This window comes from Microtus oregoni, unplaced genomic scaffold (genome assembly GCF_018167655.1).
Source record: "Microtus oregoni isolate MIOR12 unplaced genomic scaffold, Mior012 000012F_ref0000307, whole genome shotgun sequence".
NCBI classification, from domain to species: domain Eukaryota; kingdom Metazoa; phylum Chordata; class Mammalia; order Rodentia; family Cricetidae; genus Microtus; species Microtus oregoni.
This window is the reverse complement of record NW_024543071.1, coordinates 45,936,850-45,952,441: the sequence shown is the minus strand read 5'-3', so window position 1 is coordinate 45,952,441 and position 15,592 is coordinate 45,936,850. Positions and strand designations below refer to the sequence as shown.

The 15,592-nt window shown below is 49.3% G+C and overlaps 1 protein-coding gene across 2 annotated transcripts in view; it reads right to left on the bottom strand.

Annotated features, from left to right (window-relative positions):
* Positions 1 to 12,340, bottom strand: part of Dtx4 (deltex E3 ubiquitin ligase 4) — a 34,977-nt gene extending 22,637 nt beyond the window's left edge. The window contains exons 1-2 of one of the 2 annotated variants that reach the window (XM_041661995.1): positions 12,278 to 12,340; positions 2,665 to 3,388 (exon numbers count right to left, since the gene is read on the bottom strand). In XM_041661995.1, the coding sequence (XP_041517929.1) occupies positions 2,665 to 3,281 (617 nt within the window). In that variant the 5' untranslated portion in view covers positions 3,282 to 3,388; positions 12,278 to 12,340. Of the gene's footprint in view, positions 1 to 2,664; positions 3,389 to 11,189; positions 12,215 to 12,277 lie in introns of those variants that run through there. The other variant, XM_041661994.1, reaches the window with a different exon arrangement.
* Positions 12,341 to 15,592: the final 3,252 nt, after the last annotated feature.

Below are 15,592 nucleotides of genomic sequence, written 5' to 3'. Positions count from 1 at the left end.
GCTATCTGAGCCAGAGCCCCTCCTAGGGAACAGCAATCCAATTACAGGCCTGCTTCTCACATCCTGGGTTGTTACCAGTTATGGGAGGGTCCAAGTTTTCATTTCCATTGATAAAATAAAACTAAGGAAAGAGAGGAGCTGACCCAGTGCAGGAAAGGGGGCGTGAATGGAGTTGGGGAGGGGGGATATCCCTGCAGACCCTATGGTGAGAAAGCTCGTGTTTTCTGAGTTATTCACCAAACCAGGAAATCTCATGAAGGACAATGGCCTTGTCTCTAAGGCAACCAAAAACCATGCCTAGCTGGAGGTACAGAAACCTGGACTCTGAGGAGAGAGGGGTGATGGCTGCCCTGCACAGACCTCCCCACCCCTTTTAAGAACCTCCTGCTTGTGTCTGAATAATTCACTGCATCTTTTGTTCCCTGCCAAGACTTTCTCTTCATCCCTCATTGCCTGCCCTCCCTGATCTTCTTTTTCTTTTTCTTTCCTGTGGGAAAGTTGTTTGAAGAGGGAGGATGGAGACGGGCTGTGTAATGACAGAAGGTTGATGGCAATGCCAGACAAAGCGGATAACACACGCTCATTAGTGGCCAAGAAAAGCTGGAAAAGAAGATGGCAATGGGATGTGGGAGGTGGGAAAAGGTGAGAAGAAAGGGCTGGAAGGCAGACAGAGGTGGGAGGGGGTTCCCTTTCGGGAAGACAGAGCAAAATCAACTCATTTCTATAGCCCTTTTGAAAGTGTGCTGCCAGGACTGAACTCCTTTCTGCAGTTTGGTGGAGGAATAAAGGAACGAAATGAAGCCTGTTGACCTCCTCAGACTCACTGCAGCTCAAGGGCTATCTGTCTCCATGATGGCATGGGGTCACTGGGACATTTCTCAAGGGGGACAGAGATGAGGTGTAAATTGGATCAGCTCAGCTTTGACGCCAGTTCAGTAACAACACAAGTGTTTAGCCATTAGATACACCATCATCATCATCATCATCTGCAACTAACCCCCAGTGGACTCTGTGCAGTCTCTAACCCGAAGGCCTCATTTAACCCTTTGGAAAACCCTAGGATGGAAGTACTATTATGTCACTCAGCAGCTAAGAACACTGAAGACAGAGGATGCAAAACTTACTCCAAGTGGCACAGCAAGGAACTCGGGATCGAGCCCAAAAATCAAGGGCTCCCGTGTGCACACAGAGCCTCCTCCTATGTGCCAGCAATCACCCCCGAACTCTGCTAGAGCGCCTAGCACACTGTTGCAATCCAGGAGAGAGGAGCAGAGGAACAGCAGGATCCAGGCACCCCTTGCCCTCCCTCCCATCCTTCACCCTGGAGGCAGTCATGAGCCTTCCACGCCTCCAAGTGGCATTATACACTGCCTTCCGAGTCACTGTGGCTGTAGCCAAAACAACGATGGAACAGTGGGCACAATCCTGTGTTCCAACTTCTCTGCACCACATGAGATGGGTGACCCTCCAAAGGAAAGATAAATCTTAGCAAAGTGCCCATGCATAAAATACAACAGTGACAGAAATGGGATAATAGCGGCAAGCCCATCGGGGACTTATCAGAAAGTCAACTCAATCCATAGAGGTTTTCAGAATGATCCCATAAGCAGGTTATGTAAACCGGGAATCGTCATTTGACACACAAGGACACTGGTCCTTGCAAAGATCCTAGGGCTTCCATTAGTGAGAGACAGGAAGAGAGGCTGTTCCAGCCTAGTGCTCCTCCCTCTGCTGCATGTTTTCTTTCATTTCCCTTCCCCCAAGCTAAGACCTCCCTCTGCTAAGACGTCTGGAGACCCAGCAGAGTATTTATGGCCCTGACTCAGGGCAGCCTGGATTTTCAGTCTTAGGGACCCATTCCAGCTTTCAAGCCATCTCAACCACCGGCACAGGACAGCAGCAAGGCCAGGCCTTTGAGGACAAAAGAAAGGCGGCTGGCTGTTATGAGTTGACAAGAAGTCAACAGGTCAGGAAAAGGCTGCTGCGGGCACTGTAGGGACCTGGGCACTCTCATTTGGTGGACGAGGGATATCAAGAAAGTAAGAAACACTAATGGCGCCTACAACAGCTCCAGCATGTCATAAGCATGCTGAAATGGGGTATGGGAGAAGCAATCCCAGCTTGGCACCTACTGTATGCCTGTACTGATCGGAATACCTGGTGTGTGTATGTGGAGGGAGGGGGGTGCTGCAAGGCCAGACTCCTGCCACATATCTGATTCTCTTCATCGGTGAAATGGGATAATGTCTCCAGACATTTTAAAGATTATAAATGAAAAGCTAAAACCATTAAATCAAAACACAGTGGAAGCTCAACTAATGCCGGCTAAGATTTCCTAGCACCGTCATCTGTACTCGCTGGGACTGTACCATTGGTATGTTTGCAGTGTTTACTAATGATGAAGTCAGAGCTTCACGCGTGGGTCGTGCCTCAGACACGGCAACTACCAGGCAAAACCTCAGTTATATCCAGACCTCTTGGTGCCCTAATGTGAAATCGCTCCTTGTTCACACCAGGCTGGCTTCCACCTACCAGGGGCAGCTCAGTCTGACAAGACTAGGCATGCATGTCTTAGCCAGTCCATCTTGCTGTCTGACCCACAGGTGAGTCACAGGCTACCTCTAAGGTGGGTAAGTGCTCTGTGGCAGCCATGGGAACACCTACCCCGAGGCAATCAGCACCCGGGACTGGGCAATGGCCAGTCGCTGCAGGTTGGACCGATTCAAAGTGGCCAGTGCCACCCTTCCAGGCTTCCTGTTGCTTCCTTGTGGGCTGGTGGGGGAGCCTGCAGTTGCCCCAGCTGGTGTATTAGAGACCTGTCTCCGGATCACCAGTGATGGAGCAGTCTTCCCTGGGCCCCGCATGGTGCCGGAAGTATCTAGTGGCTTCGTCCCAGGGCCAGGTGGTGGGGGCAGCTTGCCCACTCCAGAGGGAGCTATGTTCTTGCGAGTTCCTGGAGGCTGAAGGGGCCCACTGCTCCCATGGACCACAGCAGCCTTGACGCTCATCACCAAAACACACTGTGGACAGGAACAGGATGGTGCAGGGGGGGAAGTGGTCGTTCCAGGATTGACTGGCCAGGACTGAGCCTTCGGCATAGTGCCTGTGACCATGGGATAGATGAGGTCTAGTCGGCGGCGGATACGGCGCTGGCGCTGGGTCTGCCTGTTGATCTGGCCCATGGTGCTGAAGTCAATGATGTAGCTGAAGCCAATGGAAGTGAGGTCGATCCAGGGGTGCTGTTTCTCATAGGCATGCTGGATGGTAATACCCACTTCCATGTCATAGGGTGTCCAGGAACCATTGTCGTTCTCCCACTCCCACACGACACCCTTCCCAGGGGCTGAGGATGGGTCGTAGTAGTTGCGGCGAACTGGACGTAGGGTCCCTGCCGAAGACAGAGGAGGGAGGCGTCAGGGTTAGTGGAGAACACCATTGATGTGTATTAGATTCACAGGTCAGCATAACTGCAGTCCTACTGCATGGCAGCCCCTGCACTGCCTAGTAGGGTTTTGAATAAGACTCATTCAGGAGTCTACAACAATCCAGGGTAGAAGCAGATGAAGCCACATGGAGGGCACGGGAAGCATTGCCAGGCAGCAGAATGGACCTCCAAACTCAGGGTTCAGGTATATTGATTTGGAGACAAATCAATTCACTTTCCAGCTAATATACAATACCTTAAGTCAACTCTTGTTCAGAGGAATAAGGCAACTCTCCCTGGGAGTTTTTGCAAAAAACAAACAAACAGGCACTAATTTCCATGACCATCTGGTAACTCTCACTTGGGGGAGAAATGCCTTCATGCAGAGAAGAGTTCTTATGCCACCCCGGCCCCTCTGAAGAGCCTCGCACCCAGGGCTATGGAGGAAAAAACACAGAGCCATGATAGTCCAGAAGAAAGAACTTCGCTTCCATCTAAAAGGTCAGGAGTTGTGAAAATGAAGCTGACCACGGCTCTTTTGGAGCACATTTTAAAAGAAGGAAAAAGTGGGATAGTGAGATGGCTCAGGGGGAGGGAACGTGCTTCTAAACCTGATGACCTCAATTTGGCCCCCAGGACTCACATGGTGGAAAGAGAAAACTAACTCCCAGGAGTTGCCCTCTGACCTCCACACACATGCCGCAGCTCAACCCATCCCCTACCCTGCCAAACAAATACATGTAAAAACAAAACAGAAGTTAAGATGAAAACGTGTTATTGGGAGATAAGGCATCATCTTGAGAGAACTCTCACCTATTTCCCGGGAACTGAGTCTTTTATCAGCAGTAATAACATTCTCAATGGTCACGAGAATAATTTCATAATTATCTAAGGTTTTCTTCCAAGAAACTCAACCCTTCTAAAGATAGCACCCTCTCCGTTTTAATAGTCTCCCTATGGGTTTGGAAGAACCAAGGGGATAACGAGATAAGGCGATCACACAGATGACCCAGCAAGCCCACAAGGGAACTGGGCTCCAGAATCTCTACACCTTTTCCCTCTCCCCACCCTAGTAACAAATTCTGTGTCCAACCAGGACTCATTTCATGGCATCAACATCAAGGCTAAAGGCTGAAGGGGGCTCTGAGATGCTGGGGTCCCTACACCTGCCAGCTTATACTTTATCTGAGGAAGTGGTGGGAAAAGGCTCCCCTTCCCTGGCCTCTGACCCACCCCTTCCCCCAATCCAGAGGGAAACACCATGACTGGGACAGAATGCCATTCAAGGGGGAAAGAAAGGAACAATGGTTATTCAGGCCTTTGCCAGGGTCATAACCTACTCCCCACCCCATCTCCAAGCCCCTTAATAACCCAAAACATCAACATTCAGAGGCAGGAGGGAGAAGCAGAACAATTCTCCATTCAGGGCCAGGACTCTGTTAGGGGCCCTAGGGTATCAGGATGGAGGGGGAAGTTCCCGGGTTAGCCTCCATTTCCTTCCTCAGCAGCAGGTCAGCTTTCTTGGGAACAAAGCGCAGGGTCCATGGAGGAGGTTCCATTCCTTCCTGCTGTGGGGGAAAGCCTTCTTTCCTCATCTTTTAGGACTATGCATAGCTGTAACAGGTGGATTTGAAGACAGGCAGGAACTTGTCATGCAGCAATTGCTCAATCAAATAGTGATTATTATTGCAGTTCACTCTTGAGATGTTATAGGAAAAGTACGGTAAGAGGACATGTGTGTGTGTGTGTGTGTGTGTGTGTGTAGGGGGGAGACACAGGAGAAAGAGAAAAGATATGAAATCACCTTGCCCCTATTCAGTCTTTACTCTTGGTTGCTCACAGACACAACTTCCATGGCAATCCTATAAAACACCATTTACAGATAAGATAATGAAGTTCAGAGAGTTTAATGACACCTTTGAAAATGCCCTCCAGGGAACAGGGGCAATGCACTTGTTTAGAGCTTCCAAACGCACTTAAAAAGCAGTGATTTTGTTTGTTTGATCAATTAGTTTTTAGCCAATAAAGTTATCAATCCTGTAAAAGTTTGAACATTGTCTCTGAACTCCCTAGGCCACGTCCTGGCTCCATACACACGTTCCTAGTTTATGTTCTTCTATCCTTTGCATTGCCCACTATTTCTGTCAGATACAGACCTAATCCTCATGTCTTCCATTGCAGTTCCATTTCCACTGGCAAGCCCTTGTAATTTTCACCTATTGCAGCTCTCTCTTTTAGTTCTTAGGCCACTGTCCGCTCACTAGTTCCAGCCCCACGCCTCAGGAAGCTTTAGGTGCAGAAGTGGACTGAAAGTTTTCAGATGTCCACACTTAAGAGGTCTAGGCTTACTCTCCTTGTAGGTGCTGAGTGTTGGCAGGGATACGGCTGTGTGGCTCTTTGTAGTCCACTCCCTAAGGCGAGGTCTGGCGTTATTAAAACACCATAAACTGTGCTGAACACTCTGGCTACTCTCAGATTTACTCAGGGATCGCAGGTTGCTCTGCATTCCATTAGTTGCTATGGAAAATGCAAAACTCCGGCATTCCTTAGCATCGCAAAGGGAGTGAGAAGGCAAACGTGGAAGGGATTGTTTATGATGCAAAATGAGCCAAAAGGACAAAGGGAACTCCAGTTGTCAGGAAAAATGACTGGACACCTTCTCTGCTTACATCTTCCCCCAATTTTCTTTTCTTCAGCCAGGACCAAAAACCCCTGCTTCACCCACCTCTACAGCTCCTTCCCCCACATACTCTACACATATTTCTTTCACGCTGGCCTCCAGTCTCTCCCGCTGCTGGTCTCTGATTCTGGGAACCTTCACCATGCTAGGTCCTCCTTCCTAACCACTCACCAAATTCTTTGTTGGCTCTTTTCACCCCAATGAAAATTCTGTGACCAAGTCAAATCCTGTTCCCACTTTTTAACAGCACTGATCTCAGCGTGCAGTTTGCGTATTTATCCAAGTGGCTCGTAAAATGCGGATCCGCCTCTCTCCCTAGATCCTCAATCTGATGACAGTGAGCATCAAACCGTTTACCCTAGCTCTGTCCCACAGGTTTGACACTTATTGAGCCTGAGGGACCCACTAATATAGTGATTAATAAATGGAGTAATGATGGCTTGCAGAACTTTTGAAGAAATAGATGACAACTGACATAAGACTTGAAAGATACAGAGACTTTCAACAGTCAAATGGAAAGAAAGGGCTTCTTTCCAAGGGGAATCACATGAATAGGCGGGGTGGAGAAAACCACAGAACTACCAGGAGAACCTACGGCACAGAGGACCAAACTATAGCCAGGGCATAAAAGGTCTAGAACACCAAGCTGTGATGGGCTTTGTTTCAGGGTGAGGAAGAGCTAGTGAAGAGTATTAAGTATAAGTAATAAGACCAAAGCTGCTCTCCTGATCAGTTCAGAGTGGGTGGACAAGTGTTAGAGAAAGCAAAAAGAGAGGCGGGGAGACCCTACAGAGAGGACTGGGAGGGCCTTGGGCACAGGCAGCTGAACACTCTGCAAATGAGGTGTCAAGGCCACTTGTTCACAACCTCCAGGGACCCAGCAATGACCCCAAGACCCAAGAGCCTTGGTCTGGGAATCCAGTTCTCTTTATCCACATCAAAATTTTAGCCAGCGGGGCACACATGTTGCATTCCTGGAAATATTAGCCACTCAGGCTCTGAATAAGAGGATGAGTCAAAGAATCCTGAGGTTGACCACAAGGAGAGTGCAAAATGGTAGCCAACAGAGGGATGTAAAGATGAGCTAGGTTTTTGGAGAGAAAGTTGCTGAATTTGGTTTAGCCCTATAGGGTAGTAATCAAACATATATAACCTCCAAACAAAAAGTTTGAGAGAAGAGAGACGATGTTTTATTCCTAGAGACTTCTCTATTTGGAATATTCTAGGCCTGGGCTATTCTAGAATCAGGACAGTGGATTAGACAATCTGAAGGAGTTCCATCCACCTGGGTCCTATGGTGTGAGGACCCAGGGAGAAGGTTTCCAATACAGCAGGCATAGAGGATGTTCACAAACCAAAGAGGAAGGAAGAGAAGGAAAAAAATGGTTTTCTCACTTCCAAGCATTGGAGATGTTTTGTCTTTGGGAACTAGAAGACTGCTCCAGGCATGGGCTGAGATCTCTGACAGGTGACCCACACCTGTGTTTTTATAGTCTACACTTTAAACTCTCAGCTTCTCATACCAGCACGATTTCAGCTCACCCTCAGTGTAGAAAGCTCCATAAGGGCAAATTTGTGGATGTTCTATTCCTGATTCCCATACCTACCACTGCACGTGACATTAGTCCACAATGTCCACAAATGCAACAAGCATACATGCGACACTTCACTGGACTCTTAGCTCTGTCACTGACAAAGTAACTTGAACTCTTGAGCAATTTAAGCTGTTTCAACTTGCTCCTCTTTCCATAAAACGGGACTAGTCTTCGTATAATCCTCGTGACGCTGAAACAAGACACCCGTGCAACTTTCCTGGCATGACACGTCTCTAGTACCCACTTGGTAACCATTATGCCTAACCCCTCCATTCCTGTGTCCACACTAGCTAGTACGCGATAGGAGGGATTCCGTCCAGTCTTGCAGTGCCACTCACTCCATTGGGCCCTTCTCATTAAAGATAAAAAGAGACAGGCTAGCACTACAAGCTTTGAGCTGGAAGTTCTTCACTTTTGTGTCAATCTATTATCATTAGCTTTGTTGTTGGTGCGGGGGTCTGGGGTATGCATGTGCAGATGCTTATGCTGGAGGAAAGGGACTCTGAAGGCTTCTCTTCAATCGATGACAGATATGGGAAGGCCTGACTATAAAAGAAAAGGAAGATGACAGTAGAGGACTTTGCACAGAGAGGACTCTACTAAGGCATACAGACTGGTCCAGAACCCCTTCCCTCCTTACCTTTTTAAATATTCTCCAGCCCAAACGCCTAGAGCAAAGTAACCTAGAATGCAAATCAGCTCCTATTTGCAAAAGTCTGGGGAAGGAAAACCCAGGGCAAACAGAAGTGGGCAGATGGGTGTCTGCAACCTCCTAGCCATCTCCCTGGAGACAGTCTGGATGCAGTCAAGAGCTCGAAGGAATGAAGAGACCAAGCTCACTAGGTATCCAGGCATACAACTCTGAAAAGAGAAAGCTCTCATGTCAAATGCCTATAAAAACAAGACAACCAAAGGGAAAGGAATTGCCTCTAGGCAGGGGACTTCCAGCTTGTCTGGCTTTATAGGGACTTTTCTGGTTCCCAGCTTTACAGTGTGGCTTGGGGACAGTGAGTAATTTAATTAAACATTGCCAGGGCTTGGCTAAGGTTGCCTGGGAGCTGGTGGCTTAAAGTTCCTAACATGTCGCGGTCTCATCAATGGTCTTCATTGAGAGGAACCGAGGTCTTGTGTGGACGCAGGAGGCAGCAGAAGGGGGTCAGCGCTGACATGAAGGAATTCTAATCTGCACTGACAAGCTCCCTGGCAGGCCCAGCCTTTCTAGGAATTCAGCCTTATGGACGCCTTTAGCATCCCAGCCTAGCACTTGGCATGGAGGAGAGAGGTGCCCAGGAAAGTGAACTTGATGCAGGAAAGAGGGACGACGCCAGAGCAGTGTGGATGTGAAACACGCAAGGCAAACTTTAAAAGGATTCAGGCTGGAGGAGGTGGTGCACATCTGTAACCAATCCCAGCACTTGGGAGGCTGAGGCAGGGAGTTGGCCAGTTTGAGGCCAGCCTGAAGGAAATACCTAGATCATATTTTTGAAAGGGGTGCAGAGGCAGAAGAAACAGCTCAGCGGCAGAGTCTTGCCGAGGACCGTGACTATTTCTCAGCCTCAGACCTAAAACAGAAGAAACTAAATAACTTGCCATAACCAGTGGGCAAGAGGGTGCATCCCAAGAAGAGCCCCCAGCAGCCAAAACCTGGGAAGGAGATACTGTCATTCACTTCAGGTCCTCTACAACTTCACTCTGTCGAGAACAACATCCAGGTCATGGCTGCTCCTAGACCTGTGTCCATCTTAAATAGGCCCCAATGCAGATTGAACCTCTGACTTCCTAACAGTGGGGCAGGGGATGGGGCCGGCCCATGGCTAGGATGGCTCTCCATATGCTGCACAGACAGTCTGAAATAGAAGAGCTAAACTTGCTGTTTTATTTTGAGCAGGCCTGGAACTCCCTGTCAGGTGGTCTGCTGATCCCACCTCCAGGGCTCAGCTGCTTCCTCCATCACCCCCCACACACGCCCTCCAGCTGAGGTCCCCATGCCTCACTTCTACCTCCTCTACCCAAATGCACAATGGCATCTAATTCCTACATTTAATCCTCTTACCCCACCTCCCTGCATTCCTCTTTGTCCTCTCTTCCTCTCAGCTCCTCCTCCCCACTTTCTCCGTGAAGGCTCAGGCCTGCCAGATGCTGAAACTTCTGGAACCCCCCCCCCCCAGAAAGTTTTCTTCCATTGGCCAGGGTCATTCAGTTTTTGGCAAAGTCTTTTCAGAGTTGTGACCGCGGATAACGAGAGGGGGGAACTAAACTTCTTTCCCATGACAATTCCAATTAGCACACAGGATGTGAGGCTTTTCCTAGGAAGTTCAGAGGACCTGTCCAGCAGCTGTTCCCTGAGCCACAGGGCCCTCCTCCCCTTCTCCCTCCCCACCACACCTGCTTCTCCAGGCTCTGCAGCTACCCCCTTGGGAAAGGCCAGCCAGAATTCCAGAAATGACCCCCAATTAAAAAGATTACTCTCTGGAGACAGAAACTTGTCCCAGGTCATCAGTTAAATTAAACTTGAACACACTAGACCCAGGGGAAAGAGCAACTGTGATTTCCTTCTCCCTCCTGGCTCCAAACCCATATTCCAACTTCTGCAGTTCCATTCCAGGCTAAAGGCCACACAGCTGGGAGATTCCTAGTGGTCTCGCTGGCAACCTGGTTTTTATGTAAAGACGAGAGTTCAGTGCCTTGGGAGGCCAGAGTGGCCCTTGTATGCTACTTAAGAAAAACAAAACTGGGGACAGTTTCTTCTTAGCCTTCCACCTACTCTCTCCCTCCTCCTCCACGGACAAAGGGAGCAGCTTCCCTGCCAGGCATTCCAGAGCCCAGTCCTTCCCCCTCCTCTCTCCATCTGCTCTGGCCTGTTGCTTCAGCGCTTGGAGTATACAAGCAGAGGCATCTGTGAATGCCACCACATCCAGGATGTTCCGGCCCTGAAACCCCTGGCTCCATTCTCTCTTCCCAGTAACATTCCCACACTTCCACACACTAGACTGCAATTAGAGTCAGGGGATCACTCTGTCTCCCCAAGTCTTACACCCAGGACTAGACACTGGGAAAGCTGGGTTCACAGAGGAGGGCCAGAGACAGCAAGGTTAAAAGGGGAACCTGTGGTAGCAACAAGGGTGCTTGAGACAAAGCAGGGTCAGCCAGGTGTGAGCAGCCAAGGGGCTCCAGCAATGTTTTTGCTTTCTAAGCATTGCTTGGGGGCTGCAAAGTCCTAAAGGTCCTGCATAAAGAGGCACTAGGGGCTGAAAGGGGGTATAAAGGGGTCTCCTGCTGTTAAGCTGTAGCTGAGTTTGCTTAATCAAGACACTTTAAACTACTTGGAAGGACATTTATTTGGAGATGGTCATGGGATCCTGAGAGGATCTAGGGAAGGAAAGCACCTGCCCTCAACACCGATCGCTGACACCAGTAAGAGAAACTGCCCACAACCCACGACCACGAGGGCGGTAGCTCCCGGGATAGAGAAGGGCTGTGGGCGGCTCACCCGTGTCTTGACGGAACTGGTTCATGGACTGCAGGTCGATGATGTAGGGCGCGAGCCGACTGTCCACCTGGCCCAGTACCACGCTGCCCCCGGCGCGGGGACCCGCGCGCACCACCGCCTCGATGTGGTGGCTCACGGCGGGGCTGTAGGGACGCCAGCGGCCGTGCTCGTTCAGCCATTCCCACACCACCACGGCCGAGGCCAGGAGCATGGCGAGCCCGGGGCTGTGGCGCGCCGCTGCCCGTCTCCCGGGCCCGGCCTCCTGCGCTTCCTCCGGCGCCGCCGCCTCCGGGCCTGGATCGCGCCCCCCGCCCCGCGCCCCGCCGCCGCGGGCAGCCTCAGCTGCGGCCCATGGGGGAGTCCGCAGCCCCGCAGGCACCGGGACACGGACCCCGGGGCCACCTGCCTCCGACCGCGCTCCGCCGGGCTCCGCCGCTGCCGCCGCCGCTGCTCCGAAGGGTCCAGCGGCTTCATGCAAAGGCCCGGCCCTGTGCCCTCGCCGCCCCGCCTTGCAAAGCCACCCGGGGGCGCGCGGCCCGAGCGGCGCTGCACCCGCCTCGCACCAGTTGCGCCTCGGGCTCCGCGGGCGTCCGCGTGGATCGCGCCGCACGGTCACGCCCTCCGCCCTCTCTCGGTGCGGAGCGCGGCGACCGCGGCGGCACAGCTCCCCCTCCCTGCGGCTCGGCTCAGTGCCTTCCAGAAGGAGTCGCCCCTCCCCGGCAATGCGCCAGGGCGAGCTCGCTCCCGCGGACGCTTCCCTAATCCCCGGGTGCCGAGAGCACGCGCGCCATCCCGACCCCAGCGGCCACGGCCGGGCCTTAACTTTGCAATCTCTTCGAAAATGGAACTTTCTGTCTTTCTTTCCGTTTTCAGCGCAGCGCCGAATGAATCTGCGGCGCGAGCTCCGGGGGTCGCATTTTTCTCCGGCTCGCGCACGCACGGACACACTCACACTCGCACACAAACACACACACACACACACACACACACACACACACACACACACACACACACACACACACACACACACACACACACACACACACACACGAACAATCCCACGCCCTCCTCGTTCTGCCTGCTATTACCTCATCTTCGCCTGCATCCTTCCTTAGCTGTCGGTCAAGGATAAAGAAGTCACGCCTCCTGGCCGCTCGCACCAGAGCGCTAGAGCTTTCTCGCCCCCTGCTGGTCGGAAACCTCATGTACAGGTCAAAGGCCACACACTGGTGACCACTGGGAGCCAGCGCCAAATAAGAGCAGAAAAGGTCTTGTTGGACTGTTTCTCTATTGTTAGAGTTAGATGGCACAGGCTAAACTGGTTTATCCTGCAGTGTCTCTGTGAATAAACCAGAAGAGAGCAGGACAAACACAAGCTAGACTCGCTTATTTTGATCATTAACGGCTAAAGAGGAAAACATTCTGAATTGCGTTCTGACTAAAGTTAGGGATTGAGATCTGGATTGCACATTATTGCTGAGCATGGTACCCTGCACTCGTAACTTCAGCACTTGAGAGACTGAGCAAGAAAATGAGAATTCCAGGCCCCATATCCAGACCAGGTCTCAAAAAAAGAAAAAAGTTAACATTTCTAAGAGAATTACATATTAACCTTGTCAGGGAACACACGCTTCCTTTCTCCGTGGGTAAAACCACACGTACAATGAATTCATTCTGATAAAGTAAAGATAGAATTTGGGATATTTTTATATTGGTAATGAGATTGTGATTTTTTTTTTTACAATTGCCTTTTCAGACTTTCATATGCTCTTTTTATGTTTGAGGAGACGAGCAGAAAACTGCTCCTGAGCAGGTAAACCAGGAATTCCCAGGTGGATCGCGCTTAATCTAGGCGTGGGGGGTGAGGGTGGAGGAAGTATTAAGAAATAGCTAACTGCTTGAAAGATGAACATGAAACAGAAAGAAATAGATAGATCCCTACCTCCCGACCCCCCGGGCGCGCCTTTGTTACCTGTCCTGGAACTAGCTCTTGTAGACCAGGCTGGCCTCGAACTTCACAGAGACCCCTCCGCCTCTGCTTCCCGAGTTCTGGGATTAAAGGCGTGCGCCACCACCTCCCGGCATAGACCCCTACTTTCTGTGTCCATCCTATAGCCTTCCTGGGTCTGCCATCCTAACACCGCAGCAGGGATTACAGCAAAAGTTAAAGGAGAGAATTCGCCGCCTGGGTAATTTGCTAGAGGGCGTGAATACACAGAGGAGTTTCCATCAGTAATTAGATGGGCGAGTTAATACTGATTGATAACCTGACGGGATCTAAAGTCACTCAGGAGAAAACCGTCCCAGCATGCCTGTAAGGACTTAGCTAGAGCCAAGTCAATCAAGGTGGGAAGATCCACCGTAAATATAGGCAGCGCCATTTCACCGGCTGCAGTTCGGGACATAAGGGAGAACGAGAACTGAGTGCCAGTATCCATCCCTCCTTTTCCTTACTGGTCACAACCCGACCAGCTCCCTCAGTTACTTCCCTGACATGATGAACTATACCCTCGGACTAGGAACCGAAAAGTAGCACTTCCCTCTTTCAGATGTTACCATAGAAACGAGACAAGCAACTGACACAAATATACTTGCAAAACTAGTATTTTAATAAGCCACATTAACCTATAGTTCATAAAAACAATTTTCAAATAACAGTTTCTTTGTTGTTTTATGCATTAGTATTTTGTCAGGGGTTTTGAGTTCCCTGGAGCTGGAGTTATAGACTTTTGTAAGTTGCCATGTGGGTGCTGAGAGTTGAACCTGGGTCCTCAAGAAGAGCCATCTTCTCCATCTTCAACACTGAACCATCTCTCCAGCCTTCAAATAATAATTTCTAATTAAAAGTCAATAATAATTATGTATGTGTGATACGCTAAAAATATTTTAAAGATATCCTAACTTCAGCTAATCTGGGCCACAAACTCCTAAAATTCAAACAGCATTACACTTGAACATCCAAACCATATATATATATATATATATATATATATATATATATATCACCAAAATTATGTCTTATAGCTATCAGTGGTATAAAACTCCTTAAGCAAATGACATACTCAATATGTAATTTGGAGTTATGGTGTTTATAATGAAACCTCCCTGAGGTTTAATGGAATAAAATCAGGCTTGAATTGCTCAGTTTGGTGATGCTTTTTGAAATACCATCATTGTTCCCACAAATTTCAATGAACATAAACTTTTTTCTCTCATGAAGTATTAAAGTAAACGTCACCTTTTCCCCCATCATCCATCACTGTGTAATAAACCACTCTGAAACTAGTGGCTAAAAACAGCAGCGAGCATTTCCTTTGCATCAAATCTGCCATTCGAGGGAGGCGTCTGAGGACACTTAGTCTGGCTTGCAGAAGTTAGCTCCAGGCAGCTGGGAATCAGAGGGGTGGGGCTGGAGTCCGCTGGGCTTCCTTACTCACAGAGGCTGTCATCTGATTACTCACATAGAGCTTTCTGCCCAAGGACCTACGCCATGCTGATGGCATCCTCATTGCAAGAAGCTGGGTTCCAGCTAAGCGAGACCCCAGATAAAAAAGCCAGATAGAAGCCCTTGGTTGAAGAGACAGAGCTATTCCAGGTATCTCCTTCCCCCTTGCTTATCAAGCTATAAATATCCAATTGTACAAAACTATAATAGGCATTATTACTGATAACAACAATTAAAATATTCATGTTACGCCATGATTCTTCATTGGTCTATCCTTGCGTTATATATTGTCTGTTGTGCACACGATATGTAGCAAATCCCCCAGGTTGTACTTCTTCCATGTTGTTCTAAACACACCCACTTCTTTTCCACTGTCATCCTGTGACTGTCGTCAACACACTCTCCGTGTGTACGATTTTGTGATTTTAAAAACATTTCATTTTATTAATTTTAATTATGTGTAGGTATGTGTGTCTCTGTGCTTGCACGTGCACATGTGTATGTCTCTGTGCGTGTGTGTGTGTGTGTGTGTGTGTGTGAGAGAGAGAGAGAGAGAGAGAGAGAGAGAGAGAGAGAGAAAAGCGGGGGGGGGAGAGACAGAGAAAGAGAGTGCAGGTGCCAAAAGTGTCTAGAGGCATCTGACCCCAGAAGCCGGAGTTCTAGACAGTTGTGAGCCCCTGACACAGATCTGGAAACCGAACTCAGGTCCTTTTAAAGAGCAGCAGCTACTATAAGGCACTGAGTCGTCTCTCTAGCCTCTGGTTTTCTGTTTTGTTTTGTTTTGCTTTTTAAAAAAAAGAATGTTACGTAAATGGAAACTTGAGCACCTAGTCTTTGAGGGGTTGGATTTTTACACTAAGCTCAATTCTCTGAAAATTTATTTGAGCTAATGTTTATCAATTATGTGCCTTTTTATTGACAAATACTGTTCAATGGTACCAGTATGCCAGTTTATTTT